Genomic DNA, 17,182 nt, shown 5'->3' with positions numbered 1-17,182 from the left:
TCTCAGCATTGTAATTATAAGGTTAGAGAGGAACAGCCTAAGGCTTTCAAACAGCCAATCTTAATTTATCCAGTAACCTTTATAGGAACTGCCAAATGATAGATATCCCCAAAGCTGTGTAAGAATGATAGTCTCATATAGCATGCATTCACCTTTTTGTGAAGCAGATGTTAAACTCATGGTCAACTTGTAATAGAATTACCCCTCAAAACTGAAGAGATTTGGTTACAACAGTCTTGGAGACTGGTCCTCAATTACAGTGGAGGACCTAGATGAGGCCAAGACCACTGAACAACGAAGTAGGGCTAGAGGTATGGAGAGGGAGATTACGCTAATGTACAAAGGCAATCTTTATATGATGACCACATCCTGGCTTTATGCCACACTGCAGTTTTGAATGCTTGGGACAGAATTGAAGAAGTAGAAAAGAAAACTGAGTCATTTACTAAAGTTATGCAGGGCCCAAAAGAAACCTTCACTGATTTCTTACAAAGATTGCCTTCAGCAGTAAACAGAATAATAACCAAATTCAGAAGCTAGACAAATAATAATTGAATCTCTAGCTTTTGAAAATAACACCCTTAGAGGAATGGATCTGAGATACAATCAATATTGAATCTCATGACCATGATGATGCTTGGATAGGAGAGGTGATTTCCAGAGGTTTGAAGAAAAATCAAAATGTCAAATGTTTCAACTGCAGTAAAGAAGATCACCTAAACAGGGACTGTAAGCAGGGCATTCCTAGAAATAACATTTTTGCTAAAAAAATAATCTCAACAGAACGCCCCTCCCTTCTGGATTATGCAGAAAGTGTGGCAAAGGCTAGTGAATGTAGATCAACAAGGTACAGACAGAGGGCTGGAGAGACGGTTCAGCGGTTAAGAGCACTAGCTGTTTTTCCAGAGGTCCTGAGTTCAATTCCCAGCAACCACATGGTGGCTCACAACTATAATGAGATCTGGTGCCCTCCTCTGGCACGCAGGCAGAAGTATACATAATAAGTAAATCTTTTTTTAAATATGCCATCAGAAAAAACCTTGGGGGGGCCTCTCGAAGGCTCCCATTGTCAAATTTGGTTGAGTCATTTCCTGTCATCATGGAGGAAACTCCTTCCCAAAACAATTAAAGAACTTAATGTGGCCTCTGAAGTCTCCAAAAAGATGATGGGGCCCCACAAGGACAATTCCATATGGACTATCATAGCACCATTAAGCTGACAAACACCACCCAAAGATCAGCTTTGGACTACAAACTGCTCGGGACAATCTTGAGGTAGCTAGCTAAGATGATGCAGCCTCAAAGACTTCTCTATCCAGGACTTGAGACAAGCCCTGCACTTTCCCATTATGCAGCGACTGGACAACAAATGATACAGCTATCTCTCCCAGGACTTGATAATTAACTCAATTTTTTCTTTTCAAGATCTCCTGCCGGGCGGTGGTAGTGCATGCCTGTAATCCCAGCATTCAGGAGGCAGAGCCAGGTGGATCTCTGTGAGTTTGAGGCCAGCCCGGTCTACAGAGCTAGTCCAGGACAGGCTCCAAAGCTAGAGAAACCCCAAGATCTCCTAAAGATGCTGTTGCCCCCAGACAGCAGTAAGTAAATTTAAGAACATAATGCCCACAATCCCAAGAGATAGGTGGGTGGTTTTTGGTCATCCAATGGGTTATGGACATTTGTCACTGTTTAGGATGGTTGGTTACAAGTTGTATTGGTAATGGTCAGGGAAAAAAGCTGAACAAAGGAGATTGGATTCAGGGTTCTTGTTTGAAAAAAGAAAAAGGAAAAAAAAGAAAAAAGGGGGATACAGATATGGTAGGATTAAAGGGTAGATTATTGAATCTACTCTGAAAAGAGGATATAGATATAATGAGAAAAAAAGGTATGTTACTGAATCTATTTTTAAAAAGCAACTACTAGTTTTAAATATTTTACATTGGATTGGATTTTTGTATATTGTATACAAATTTTGTATACTGATACAAATTTGAGACTAATTTTGTTAGACTATACTGTATATACATTTTTAATCTTGTTCAAGATATTGTACCTATTAAACTCATTTAACAATTTAATGCAAATTTCTAGTCCTTGAAAGTTATTATTACAAACTAATTAGGATATAAAGAAATGCAAATGAGTAGTTAGTCATTACAATCAAACTTGTAGTCATGTTAGATATGTTACCAGGGTCAAGGAGATATATTTTAGGTAGCTAGGTGGTCTTCAAACATTTCAGAGATATACAAAATATGGCATTTAAGATGTTTTAATAACATAGATTCTTTTTTTTTTATGACAATGAGACATGTCTGCTCCTGGCAGCACCAATCTACTTCAGAGAAGATGATAGACATCGAAAAAACTCCACATGAAGTTTACTTTCTTTGTGGCAAACATTAGTCACTAGGCAAGAAAGTGCCCTTGCCTCGACTGCTGATAGTATGCTGTCCAATGGGACAAACAGGACATAAAAGAAAAGACTGCCCAACTTTGCCAAGACAAGGAAGGACAGTCCTTCAGAATATCATACTTCACAGAGAAGTCGGTCAGATATTCTAGACCTGTAGGCTAAAGATGGATGTCCCAACATTACAGAGGAACCTTGTCCAGGCAGGTAGCTGTTTCTGTCATTTCTCACATTTTTTGGAAGTCACTTGCTTGCACTTCCTATTTACTCAGGTAATATTATTTCCTTCTCGGGTCTCTGAGGGAGTTGAAGACTAGATAGTTATAGTTTTCCTTGGTTTACCAGACTTAGAAAAGAAACTCACTAAAGAGGTGTAAAGTGAGGGTAATAAGTGTTGGTGACTGTTTCAGAACCAGCAAATATAGATAAGATAATCTTCTGTCTGATTAAGCCAGACTAAGCCATGCAAGGTTGGTGCAATCCTATATTCACAGAACTTGGGAAGTAGGCACAGGATCAGGAATTCAAGACTGCCTAGGCGACTTGAGGCAGCTATCTCAAAGCTGCCCTCCCACAAAGGAACCAGATAAAATTCGGTGCTTTCACAGAATTATTTTCATTATGGTCAATTACATCACTATGCTCTGGAATATTAACACTAAACATTCATATGTACATTACTTGTACCACAAAATATCACTGGAGACAAAATTCAAGCTAATCACTTTTTAAATTTTTTAATAGTTAGGCAGTACTTACTGGAGATCCAAAGTTATGTCCAACTTCATGAGCAAAAGTAATATGAGAGACTTTGGGAGGCACATGAGAGCCATAGTTCTGAACAGTAATAATGCCAGTGTTCAATGACTTCTTCTTGCCATCTGAATACAATTTGCTTTTCTCACATATTCCTCCAGAGCTTCCTAATTCAGATTTTTAAAAATAAAGTAAAATAAAAAGACTAAATTAGTTATCCATTTCTCTCCAAAAAACAGATAAAAAGTAAATAAAATCATTAAAAATAGAGTTGAAGCATTTATATTTTTCAATTTAAAATACAAATGGTACCTAAATGACTCAAATACTCCAAAGTTCCTGCAGTCCAAGATTTAAAAAAAATAATTTAAAATAAAATGTTAATAGTCTCTGCAAAGAAACCCTAGGATTGAGTACAATCCTTACATGTTTTTCAGCATCAAAAAGTCCTCAATATTTTCCTGCCATTAACACAGAAAAACATTTCTACTTCCTTTAAATTTGAGTAAGTCCACATTTATACTGAATCAAAGTTTATACCCCTTCATCTTTTAAAAAGAAAACATAAATTAAATAAAAGTTAAAATACCTTAAGTACATTCTACAAAAGCTACTTCTACAAACAGTGGTGAGCATTCAGCAGGGGATGGCAGTCCTTTGATGCAATGCATCCATCATGCATTCTTTTGGTGAAACACCAATCAAGTAACATGAATTTAAGAAGAGATGAAAGAAAGAAGGTTGGAGAGAAGGTGGCAGAAAGGAAAGGCAGAAAAGTAAATATGGAACAATATGACTATCTGGTTTCCTAGAAGTTTACTGTACTGGTCACACAACTCTTCAGCAGCTGTGAAACTTAAAAAACAAAAACAAAAACAAAACTGAATTGTGATTTTTGCAATGTGCCCTGAATTCATTTTCAATTTTTAAAAATTACTCAGAGTAAGCATAGTAACTTACTTTGTACCTTGTCTTTTCATTAACAAGAACTTTGGAGTTCAAGATCAAAATGACAATGCTTTCACAACCAAAGAAATTTACAAGAAATAAAAGAGAAAATAAATGAAAAATCAACCTAGCTGGTCATTTGCCATCCTCTTCACCTCAGACTCCCACATGCAGTTATAGGCATATGTCACCATGCTTATTCTTTCTTTTAATTAATTTTATAAACATTTCAAAGGAGAAATTCTTCAGTCCATGCTCACATTTAAAAGAATGTAGCTTAGTGGCAGAGTACTTGTCTCAGGTGCCAAGGTCCTGGATTTGGTCCTTAGCATCACTTTTTTTTATTTAAATTTTTAAAATTTACTATTTAAATAAAGGGCTATTCCTATTTAGTATTATTTTTAAAGATTGATTTTAATTTTATATATGTGGGGTGGGTGGGTGGGTGGGTATGTGTACTGTGTGGGTACTCACAGAATCCAAAAGAGGGTACCACATCCCCTACAGTTAGAATTAAAAGGTAGTTGTTAGTCACCTGATTTGGGTGCTGGGAACTGAACTTGAGTCCTTTTCAAGAGTAGTAAGTATTCTTAACCACTGAGCCATCTCTACACTCTCTGTCTCTGTCTCTCATTTGGTATTTTAAAAGACAAAATTAAATGGATTAAGATATTCAGGTAATCAAATTATTTCACTTTAGTTTCAACACACTAGAATACAACCATTTTACTAAACCATTTAAAAAGTCTAATGTTTTAAATTCCTGAAAAAAATCTTTAATGGGAGACAACTGGAAATAGAACTGCAAGAATGGCATGATTACAGCCAAGAATACTAGAGCATGCCTGTAATCTTAGCACTCAAGAAACTGAAGCAGGAGAATCATCAGTTCAAAACTAGCCTAGTAAGTAAAGACCTTGATTTGTCCCCATACCCTCACAACAACAAAAACAAGCTACTGCTTTATCCTATTAAATATATGGCAACAAACATAAATTTGGAAAACTGTTACGATTTAGCAAGCTGAAATCATAATGCACTTCATGGAAAAGGAAGGTGAAGACTAAGCCAAGTGCAGAGTTAGCCCACAAACCACTGACAGCCTTCATGATGGTCTCTACACACACCCTTTCCTGTACAGAAAACACAGAGAAAACAGGGAGCGATTTATGAATATTTGATCTTTTCTGTTCTTTTTCTGAAGGTTACATCATTCCAGGAACTAGGAAATTAAACTTATGAGTAAGTACTCTGGAAGAATTATACATCACACATTAACTTTGAGCAAGTAGTAAATTACTATCCTGACTCAGTGGAGACTTGTCATGTGAAACTAGTACAAAGTAACTCCTATCACATTTGAACCAGGCTCAGAAGACCCCAAACTAGTACAAAGTAACTCCTATCACATTTGAACCAGGCACAGAAGACTCCAAACTAGTACAAAGTAACTCCTCTCACATTTGAACCAGGCTCAGAAGACCCCAAACTAGTACAAAGTAACTCCTATCACATTTGAACCAGGCACAGAAGACTCCAAACTAGTACAAAGTAACTCCTCTCACATTTGAACCAGGCTCAGAAGACCCCAAACTAGTACAAAGTAACTCCTATCACATTTGAACCAGGCTCAGAAGACCCCAAACTAGTACAAAGTAACTCCTCTCACATTTGAACCAGGCTCAGAAGACCCCAAACTAGTACAAAGTAACTCCTATCACATTTGAACCAGGCACAGAAGACTCCAAACTAGTACAAAGTAACTCCTCTCACATTTGAACCAGGCTCAGAAGACCCCAAACTAGTACAAAGTAACTCCTCTCACATTTGAACCAGGCTCAGAAGACCCCAAACTGTGCAACAGCTGAAAGGAAAAGAGTAAATAGGCACATTTTTAATAACTCTAACATGTTTCTGTAGTTTTCAGGTCTAACTAACTTAAGGCAAGATCACATACAAGTTTGAGAACATTCTTCTTAAATATAGTCCCTGTGATTTATATATTGCTTAATCTCCTAAATAACTGCTCTGAGTCTTGAGTTTAATATAATTATACATTGGAGCAACTCAGATCACACAGGAAAAAATAAGATAGTAAATTTTATTTTATAAATTATGGTCTTTAAATACTGCCACTAGTTTTGACATGTCAGAGGATCAATTAGAGACACATCTCACTAAGTTGACTGTAACTCAAGCTCAGTAACTGCTTTTACATCATGTAAGATTTTGCTGAAGAGTCATCAGACAGAAATAAAACTTGTGAATAAAATGAGAACAGTGAGATGTTGTTCACTCAACTCAAAAGCAGTAAGTAACCTGAGCAAGCTACAGCTATGTTCACTTAACTGATAACACTGAGACAGGTTAGATAACACAGGAAAGAACAAGCCAGAGAAATATATTTCAGAGGTATATTAAAGAAGTTCAGCAAATGAAATGCAATAGAATGAAGGTAATAGCTATCTAACTTAAAGACTTTACATGTAATCCTAGCACTAATTCTTGGGAACCTGCAACAAGGTCCCAAGTTCAACATAAATTCAAGCTCAGTAACCCCTCCATCTCAAAATAGCATTTATTTTGTTACAAAACCATTGTATCAAATGATAACAGGTTATCTACTTAACCCTGAAGAAAACTGTATAGTGATCTTTCCTGAGTTTGGACTGACTTTCTTCCCTGGTGCTGTAGATCAAGCCCTAGGCCTTACACATGCTAAGCCAGTACTCAGCCCCTGAGCCACTCCCCCTGTATCTCTGCTTGGGAACCAGGCTCCTTCCTGATGGTTCTACTATGGCAAGGCACAGATTTAAGTGTGAATCTCCAAGTCAACTGGGAAGATACTGCTTTTGTTTCTGTTTTATCAAAGATACCTAAAGCAGCACTCTACTGCAAGAAAGCCTTAAGTAAGAAGAAGAGTACATGATGTCCCGTTCCAGCACAAAATAAGAGATTATTTGAAAAACAACAAAAGACTTAAAGACAAGAAACTTACTATTAATATATTTCAACCCTCATTTTCTTGCACCAACTGGGTCAGCAAAGAGGCCTATAGCTCACAAGCTACATACATACTCTGTGATAATTAACCATAACATAACATCTTCTCTACTACCATGTTTTTAACGAGTGAAATAACTTCAGAATTTAATAAATTAAATTTAGGGCAATTAAACAACAAGATAACACCAGGCGGTGGTGGCACACACCTTTAATCCCAGCACTCGGGAGGCAGAGCCAGGCAGATCTCTGTGAGTTCAAGGCCAGCCTGGTCTACAGAGCTAGTCCAGGACAGGCGCAAAGCTACACAGAGAAACCCTGTCTCAAAAAACCAAAACCTGTCTCAAAAAACCAAAACCAAAACAAAAACAAAAACAAAAAAAAACCACAACAGGATAACAATTAACAAAGATTACCTAGACCAAATAAAAATGAAAGATTAAGAAATACTAACAGACTATAAACACAGTAAGTCAGCTATGAAGCATTATCTAAAAAGAACAAGTTAACAGTAAACACAATTAAGACATAAGCAAAAAGATGGGAGTCTCAAAGGAGAGAAATAAATTATAATATAAATTAAAGATGCAAAGTAACTTACTGGAATGTATATATAAAAAGAAAGGAAAAAAAGCAGGTAAGAGCCCAGGGCTCTTAGTGCCTCTGTTATTCCCACAGAGCCTCAACAATTACATGATAATACTGAAGTATAAAAGAGTTCCTGTGTCCAGCTTCCTCTCTTAAGAAAGAAGGAAATGCAGGCAGTGAAATGTAACCTCTACTGGGAAGCAGGAACCATTATCCCGGGGTAATCAAGTAGATTATATATGCAACATTCCTTGTAAAATCAAGTGCATATCAAACTCAAAATTAGTTCAGTTACAGAGGACAAAGCTGCTGGTGTTATTTCAAGGCAGGAACCCTGTATTAAGATAACTGAGACAAGAAAGAAAAGACTCCTTCCTTCCCTCACTCTGGCCTCTAATCTTTGCCTCTCCTCTCTCTAAGAGCTTTTGGAAAAAGCCTTCTAAGACCCAGAGTTGGGGATTTAATAGTCAAGTTAGAGAGCATTTTAGACCTGAAATAAAGGGAAAGGTTATTAACACAGAAGGAAAAAGAGCAGACAAAGGAGAAAAAGAATGAAGATAAAGTTTGGGGGGAAAAAGTCATATTTTCCATTCTGACTACTCAATCTATCATTGCTCACAATAGGCCAAGGTAGAGTCCTGCTTCACCCACACAAAGAACCTAACAATAAAAACACTCTACCCAGTGTCATGTCAGCAAAATGAGTAGATCACAAAGTAATGGTCCAAATATCCCGAAATCTAGACATAAATACTAAGTGTCCCTAAGCCCACACACTACATCTAATCATAAGAAAATCATCTGACATCAGTATAGGACATTCTACAACCCAGCCAAACAGCATTCTTTAAAATCATTGGGGAGTGGGGGGCTCACCCTAACATCTGTTTCATTTTTCTATAACTCTAGAAACTGTTCTAAAGAAAGCTTTTTTTTTTTTTTTTAAAGGAAATTAAGCAGTTATGTGTGTAAAAGGCAGGAAGGTATCTAAAGATTTCAAGAAAGTTGGTCAAGTTCCTATAGTATTCACCTACCCCCCAATTCCTTTAAAAAAATTTATTCATTTTTTTATATCCTGACTGCAGTTTCCCCTCCCTCCTCTCCTCTCCAGCTCTTCATTCCTTTCTTTTGGAGACAAGGTCTTACTAGGTAGTGAAGGCTGGCCTTGAACTCATGATTCTACCAGGATTACAGTCTGTAAATGAAAATGCAAAATGGTACCAGGTTCCCAATCTGAAATAATCTTCTTGTTTGCTCTGGAGGTATTTGGTGAGTAAGCTTTGGAGACAAAAATTTCACATTTAGTGTGCAGCAGTGTTATCTGGAAGGCTTGTCCAAACAAAGACTGCTGAAACTAAATACTAAGGTTCCTGATTCAAAGGACCACAGGTGGAGCTTGTGAACCACAACATTCCTTCCTGGGTCTCTGGTGATGCAAGCATGGCTAGCTATGGTTCACAGGATGAGAACCATTTCTCACCTGAGACTATCTAGAAAATATGTAAAGAAAATCCAAATAAATACTCAAGCTTTTATAATACTTACTAATTAATAGGAAAAGGGAAATCATTAATTTTGTGAAAAAAATTCCAGCTATTTGAAGGGAAAGAGAATAGAATTTATAAAATCTGAAGCATCCTGGGAGAGAAGAGCTGAACAACTGGTCACAACGCAAGGAACATGAAAGAGGACGACCACAGACAGAGACAAACAATACTACAGGAGGACAAGCAGTCTGGGACATCAACTGTACCTCAGTGACACACAAGTCAGTACATTTTACGAGGAAAAAAGCACTGAAAATACAAATAAAGGTACTTATTGTTGGCTGCTTTAGAAAGAGCAAGAATGTAAAATAAACACACTACTTAAGAATATAAAATGTAAATCATAGAATAAACTAAAGAATGAGAAAGATGTGCTTTACACCAGGTAAAGAAAAATTGATTTTTTTTTTTTCCCCGAGACAGGGTTTCACTGTGTGACCCTGGCTGTCGTGGATCTCACTCTGTAGACCAGGCTGGCCTCGAACTCACAGAGATCCGCCTACCTCTGCCTCCTGAGTGCTGGGATTACAGGCATGCGCTACCACCACCCAGCAGAAAAATCAGTTTTTAAATAGAAATGAGGCACCAGAAGGAAATCAGCTGGGTGGTGGTGGCACACGCCTTTAATCCCAGCACTCACTCAGGAGGCAAAGGCAGGCAGATCTTTGTGAGTTCAAGACTAGCATGGTCTACAGAGTGAGTTCTAGGACAGCCAGGGTCACAAAGTGAAACCCTGTCTCGAAAAACAAACAAAAAAAAAAAAAAAAAAAGAAAGGAGAAATCACTGTTTATGGCTTTATGGCTTCAAAGTTTACAAACAACTCAGACTCCATATATCCAAACTCATATCCAAAGAATCTGAGGACCTTTCTACCCTTCTTTCAGTGAGTAAATCTGAATTTGTCAACAGCTCCCTCAAACCCACTGTAATGGGATGGGGACTACTCATCTCCACTTTCTCAATGATGGACCCCATCGCCATAGTGATCAGGGATGATACCAACAGAGCTGTATGTGGCACATGGCTTGCTGCCTACCTAGACTGCCTCTCAGGCAGCATCTCTCTGCTGTAGAAATAAAGACCAGAGGAAATCACATATGTTTTCTTTCTATCCGCTGCTTCTGACCAGTTTTTCTGTTCTTTCTCTCACTGCAGAACAGAAAAGACTATAAGGGTTTTTTTGTTTTTGTTTTGTTTTTTTCTTTTGTTTCTCCTTTCAACAAAGTAAAAGCATAGTTTTGCACTTCTGACTTTCTGGCCCTATTCCAAGCAGCAGGGGAATTTAGTAGTATTTAGCTTTTGTGGGAAAATGTGGTTTCCCTTCTAGAGTGTCACAAGTACTACTTCTTCCCACAAAATTGTGTCAGCTTCTAGAAATCCCAAAATCAGGGTACTTCCCATATTTCTCTTTTCTTTTTAAATTTTTATTTATTTATTTATTTATTTATTTATTTATTTATTTATTTATCTATTTACTTACTTACTTACTTACTTAGTTGAGACAGGGTCTCCCTATGCAGTACAGGATGGCTTTAAACTTACCTTCCCAAACCTCCTGACTCAGCCTGAGAACTGAGATTACATATGTGTACACCACAAGTTCAACTTTTAAATAAAAAGCTGCTTCATCTATTCCATCATTTGCATTGTTGTGCACCTGGTCTTTTTTTGTTTTTTGTTTTTTGTTGGTTTTTTTTGTTTGTTTGTTTGTTTTGTTTTGTTTTTTGAGACAGGGTTTCTCTGTATAGTTTTGGTGCCTGTCCTAGATCTCACTCCATAGACCAGGTAGGCCTCAAACTCAACAGAGATCCACCTGGCTCTGCCTCCCAGGTGCTGGGATTAAAGGCGTGCACCACTGCTGCCCAGCTGTGCATCTGGCCTTAACTCAGGTTATGTGAATTAAAGTTCTGTATAGGCACTGTTTTCTCCTACACTTAGTAAAACCTAATCTTCCCCCAAAGTTGCTTTTCCTTCCAAGTATTAAGACATTATTACACAATCTACCTGAAGGTGCTCCAACCCATGCCAGACCAAGAACACCATCATCAAAATCCCGGTCTGTGAAGACATAGGCCAAGCAGTAGTCATCATGATTCTGCTCAGAATTCAACTCCAGGAACTTCTCCACACCAATATTTGGGAAACGGAAAGGATTTGTAGGGTCCTTTTCATCAGAGGTGGTATTGATCTAAAATCCAAAACAATAAATTTAAATAAGTAATTACTACTGGCTGTTTCCTACCCACCTCCTCCCACATAGACCTGGACAACATTCTTGTGGGTTCTACAGAACTGCACACAGTACTGAACTGGCCACAGAAACCATAAACACGCAAAAGAAAAGAACAAAAGGAAAGCAGGGCAAGGAAATTGAAGATGTTAAATTTCTCAGCAAGGATCTGCCAGATTCCTGAACAGAAGCCATAGAGAAAAGACACTGTACTTATTCTAAGTTCTAGTAAAGTAAGTATGGTTTCTCAAACTCAACGGTATCAGCAGGTCTCTTTATGGGAGCTCTACAAATGGGGACAAGTATAAAGATATAAGTATGAAGTCCAAGACAAAGTTTGCCAGATTTTCCTGGTTCTTCCAACTAACTTCTTGATTCATTATTTTCTTGGATATACTCAAGAATTTTGAATTCTACTTTCAACTTCTCTTACTGTTTTATAAATTGTTCCTGCAAATCTTTTATCTAATGCTTAGCTACTGCTCTCCTCCACAGTCCCTCCTTCCTAATCTGGAGAACAATCAACACCAAACTTACTAAACAACACTTTCAAGTATCAACCTTGCTTCTTCCACCAATGCCCACCTATCCTCTTACATCCTAGAGTAGTTCGCTTTCCTAGGAAATCACACCACAAACTGGGTAATAGATTTTAGAACAGATCTATATGAAAGTAAATGTTTTTTCAGAAGGCAAACTCAGTCAGTCTGAAAGGCCAGCTATAACTGATACAGTGAGAATTATAGATTCTTAGGATCCACACCCTCCAAAAACCAAGAGGCTCAGAGGTAGGATTAAATACCACTATGAACAATGATCTAAAGACATACTTCATAACGTCTGGTTTAAGTATCAATTAACTGTATGCAGTTGGTTGTAGTCATTTAATACAAAACTATCCAAAAAAAGGTAAGTATTATAACAACCCATGCATGAAGGCAAAAAAAGTGCCTTTATCTACTTCATATAGAAATAATTTTCTGACATTTGTTACACTAGCTATAACTAAAAACTGCATCTAAATTTTAGTCAGCTATATTAAAAATAGGTAGTTAATTTAAGTTCTGATTTAAACTAAAATGATAAACTCAGTTATGATCTTCCAAGCTGCCATATTCTTACTGATACATACGTCTTGAGTGCCAATTATTTTACTAAACTCTACCTTTCCCCCAAAGTTGTTAGATATTCACTATTTTCTATCATGTTACATTTTATTGCTTTGCCAATAAAACCAATGCTCCAACTATTTTTCACATTTACTTGTACATTTAAGGATTTCTAGTGATTATAAGTGACTCATATAATGTAAATCATATTGCATCTTGACATAAATCAATGCAAAATGTAATTACACTACCTTTGGAAGTAAGGAACACCTTCAGCTGTTTTTAGATAAACTATATATGTATTAAAAATGTCTAGTATATATAGTTCTTATCAAGTCATTTTAAGAAAAATACGAAAATATAAAGAAACTTTATGGTAAAAATTTTTATAAGAGGGTGAATTTTTTACAACACAGGTATATCCAGTTAAAATTTAGAATCTTAAAAGATATGCACACATATTTAAGAAATTAAGAAAATTCTTTACTTAGCCTAATTATCAGTGATTCAATATTTATCTGCATATAAACCAGAACAGTAAATTTCTAAAGCAATAAAATATAATAGAAAATAGTGAATATCTAACAACTTTTGGGGAAAGGTAGAGTTTAGTAAAATTACTGGTACTCTGAAGATAATGTGTGTATCAGTGAAGACTATGGCAGCTTGGAGGACTGTAACTGAGATTATCACTTTAGTTAAAATCAGTAACACTTAAATATTAACTACCCATTTTAATATATCTAATATTTAGATTCAATTTTAGCTATCACCAGTATAACAGAAATGACAAGAAATTACATTCAGTACCCTGTGGTTCTGTACAATAGGTTTTGAGAGTTACAAATGATGTTACCACAGAAGAGGATTCCATAGCCAAATTTAGAGAAACAGTTTTATTTCTTAGAGGATTTCTTAAAACCTGACACATGACATTGTAAGCTGTGAATTTTCAAGATTATAAGTGTTTCTACAACTTCTAATTTTATTTAAACACTTTATTTATTTTTCCTCTGTTTTATTGTCCTAGAATAAACAAAGGGGACACACCCCAAAACAACCACGCACAAAGCAAACCTTAAAAAACTAGCAATAGGGGTTGGGTATTTAGCTCAGTGGTAGAGCGCTTGCCTAGCAAGCACAAGGCCCTGGGTTCGGTCCTCAGCTCTGAAGGAAAAAAAAAGAGAGAAAAGAAGAAAACTAGTAATAAAAAGGGGGAAAGTCGAACCATGTTTATCAGACAAAAAACAGTAATGTTACCTCTATTGTAGTATAGATTAAGGCCTTGCAGATTTGATTCCTGTAGTGGTATGTGTGTATGTTCATGTGGAGGTCAGAGGTCGGTGCTGGGAGTCTTCCTCTAATGCTTTCCACTTCATTTTTGAGACACAGTTGCTCCCTGAACCTGGGACTCATCAAATTGACTAGCCAATGAGCAATTCAGGAATCAGCTTATCTCTGTTCTCCCAGTACTGAAGTTATGAATACATGGGGCCATAACTGGCTTTTATAGGGTTCTGAGGATCCAAACTCAGGTTCTTTATGGCAGGAACTTGACCAACTAGACAATCTACTCAGACTCCTAGATTTGTTTCTTAAATCATAAACTCTGTGTGTGTGTGTGTGTGTGTGTGTGTGTGTGTGTGTGTGAGAGAGAGAGAGAGAGAGAGAGAGAGAGAGAGAAGTAAGAGAAGCAACAAGAGTAGATATGATTTAAATTATGTTTACTATGTTATTTCATGTATAAAGATCAAGTAAAAAGCAAGTATTTTCTTTCTTTGTAAACTTGGTCCTTAGTAATTTTTTTAATTTTAAGATTTATTTATTTTTGTTTTATGTGTGTTTTGCCTTCATGTATGTAAATGCATCATATGCATGTAGGTGCCCATGGAGGCCAGAAAAGGGTATTGGATTCTTTGGAACAGGAGTTATAGACAGTTTTTGAGCTGCCATGTGGGTGCTGGAAAGCAAACCCAGATCCTCTGAAAGAGCATGAGTGCTTTTAACTGTGTAGCCCATCTTTCCAGCACCCGTATTACTTTTTAAAATGTCTTTACTGGAGTTCCTTACTCTTATGCGTTTCACCATGAAACTGATGTTACGGATTCCGGAGAAGTCTGTAGTCTGGTAAATTGTATCAATTGCTTTAACATGACTGGATATCTAGTAATTAAAAAAGAAGACAAAACATTTTAGAGGCATTGTTAAAATATGAAAAAGATTATTAATTTTTCCTTGTAACACCAAGAACTACGCTACATATTTAAATTTTAAAATGTGTATGTTATATGCTGAACATAATGGAAAAGTTGAGTGAGGTAGAGCAGAGTGGATATTCTGTTTTTCCCAGGCTCTGACCAATCAACCAACCAATGAATCAATCAGTTAAGTGCACTCCTTCTTCAGTCCTACTGAAAACTGCTTCATCAATCCAGCTTGCAGAGTCCCATGTCCCCTCCTTTTTACACACCTTAATGCCTGGAATGTCTTTATTTGTCCTTAAAACTCAAACACTTTCTACAAGAATCTAACATTATCAGGGCATGAATTCCTTTCTCAACAATAGTCCTTCTGTAGCTGTACTGGCACAAATTCCAAAAGATTTGTTGATTACTTTCTATGTACTAGGCACTGTTTCAGAGGCTGGGGATTAACTGGTAAATGAAATAGAGAGGTTCCTATAAGTTAATAAAGATTTACTATAACGAGGTATATAGGAGGCAGATAATCTGAATATAAAAAGGGTATTTTATCTACTTAAATTCTAAAAGGAAATAAATGAAAGATCTCAAGAGGTGTCTGTTTACTTGGCTGACTCCCACCTAAGCACTGGCTCTGACCACTCTGCACGCAACCTTCCAACTCATCTACAAAACAGCACCCTGGCTACCACTGAAGTGAAAATATGTATATATACTTCCAAAATGTGTTGGGGAGGCACAGAAGATGGTGAAGAAGTAGCATTAATTAAAACATCTCAAAAGCAATCTATACCAATAGACACTTTAAGGAACAGGAAGGCAGGGCTAAAGGGTCCATCCTAAACTCACCATGCCTGACCTCAGTGCTCCCAATGCCGAATCCAGTTTTCTCACTGTCCCTGCTCCACTCTCATCTGCAGGGATTCCGTTGGTTCTCCAGGCATGATTACATATGCTTTAAAGGAGTTCCTCCCTCTTTACCAGAGTTTCCCTTCTCTAACCATCTCCACTTCCTCAAATGGCGACTCCTCCTTAAAGGGTCCCTTTTCTTCATGTCTGTAATCCTTAGTGAATGTACAAGAGCACTTTCTCTTCAAAAATACGGTGCATATTTAAGAATACCCATGTCCCTCTCAGCTTACACTGTCTCTCTACAGAGCTGTTCCCTGCCCTTTGAATGTTCTCATTGCTCACCATTTTTTCATTATCCTCAAACTATAGCTTACTGTATTCTTCTATTTTTCAGATTTCTTAAACTCTCACTGTCTATTCCCACCACCAAAATGCAATCATTAGCTATACCACAGCACCCCATCTTCTAAGTCTCAAATCCTTTGAGTCAAAAATAAATTTAACAAACTTCCTCTTCAACATAAAAAGGCATTTTAAAGAGCACCCTCAAACATTTCTATTTTCATAAAAATTAATAGACATTACCATAGCTAGTGTGGTAAAGCAAACCTGTAATCCTAGCACACTTAGGAGGCTGAAACAGGAGGTTTACCATGACTTCAAGGACAGCCTCAGCACAAAGTGAACTCAAGCCACCCTGAGCCAGAAAGTAAGACTTGTTCTCACGGGAAAAGAGGGGGGGGGGGGGCAGGGAGACTATAAATAATAATTTTACTTGGAAAATGCTAAGTAAGTACAATGAGACACAAAACAGAAATTATACATTTCTTATTGGAAAAATTCCTATTCTCTCAAATTCAAAATGAAGATGGAATTGTTTTCAGAGGTAAGTTTCATACCTGTCTACCATGCATAAGGCCAGCCCTAAGTCCAAAACACTTTCCTATCAAAACAAAACAAATAATAACAAAAGCCTAAGTTCAGTGTCATCAGCAACTTCAAGAAAGAAATTATTCCCTTTATCTCTCTTCTGACTAGCAATCCAAAATCTAAAATGGTCTTTCCATGTCCTCTGCACTTAGTTTACAGACTTCCCCATGGCACAAGTGAAACTGTATATTTTCTTTCGTGTTTATATAAGAAAACTGTAGGAGAACTCATAACACGGTGAGTAACTTTAAGTACCTGGGCAATCACAGCTTCTCGTGTTCCATAGTATTTAAAGAACAGGTGATCTGTCTGGATATAGAGCTGACAAGTATTTCTTTCAGCCAGAGTTGTGCGCTTTTTCCTCAGGAGCTCAGGACCAATACTAGCAGCATGCTCCTCTTGACGTGCCTGTATGTCAAAGAGTCATTTCTGGTAACTAGCTTGTTTCACAATTATAGATTTTTATAGTTTAGAACACATATGTTGGACAATTTCATATCATGTGACTATGTAATACTGCAAGTACTTCTAAAGCCATTAGTATAATGGGGGCCACTAGAATTTAGAAAGAAAGGCAGGAATGTGAGGGGTAGCTAGTGGACAC

At 37.1% G+C, this 17,182-nt stretch overlaps 1 protein-coding gene across 1 annotated transcript in view; it reads right to left on the bottom strand.

The window, feature by feature from the left end:
• Positions 1-17,182, bottom strand: part of Adam10 (ADAM metallopeptidase domain 10) — a 109,215-nt gene that overhangs the window by 21,478 nt on the left and 70,555 nt on the right. The window contains exons 6-9 of the mRNA XM_036192563.1: positions 16,834-16,986; positions 14,666-14,758; positions 11,261-11,444; positions 3,173-3,336 (exon numbers count right to left, since the gene is read on the bottom strand). Coding sequence (XP_036048456.1) covers positions 3,173-3,336; positions 11,261-11,444; positions 14,666-14,758; positions 16,834-16,986 — 594 coding nt within the window. The remainder of the gene's footprint in view (positions 1-3,172; positions 3,337-11,260; positions 11,445-14,665; positions 14,759-16,833; positions 16,987-17,182) is intronic.

Source organism: Onychomys torridus, chromosome 7 (assembly GCF_903995425.1).
Source record: "Onychomys torridus chromosome 7, mOncTor1.1, whole genome shotgun sequence".
In the NCBI taxonomy this organism is placed as follows: domain Eukaryota; kingdom Metazoa; phylum Chordata; class Mammalia; order Rodentia; family Cricetidae; genus Onychomys; species Onychomys torridus.
This window is presented reverse-complemented; position numbering and strand designations above follow the sequence as displayed.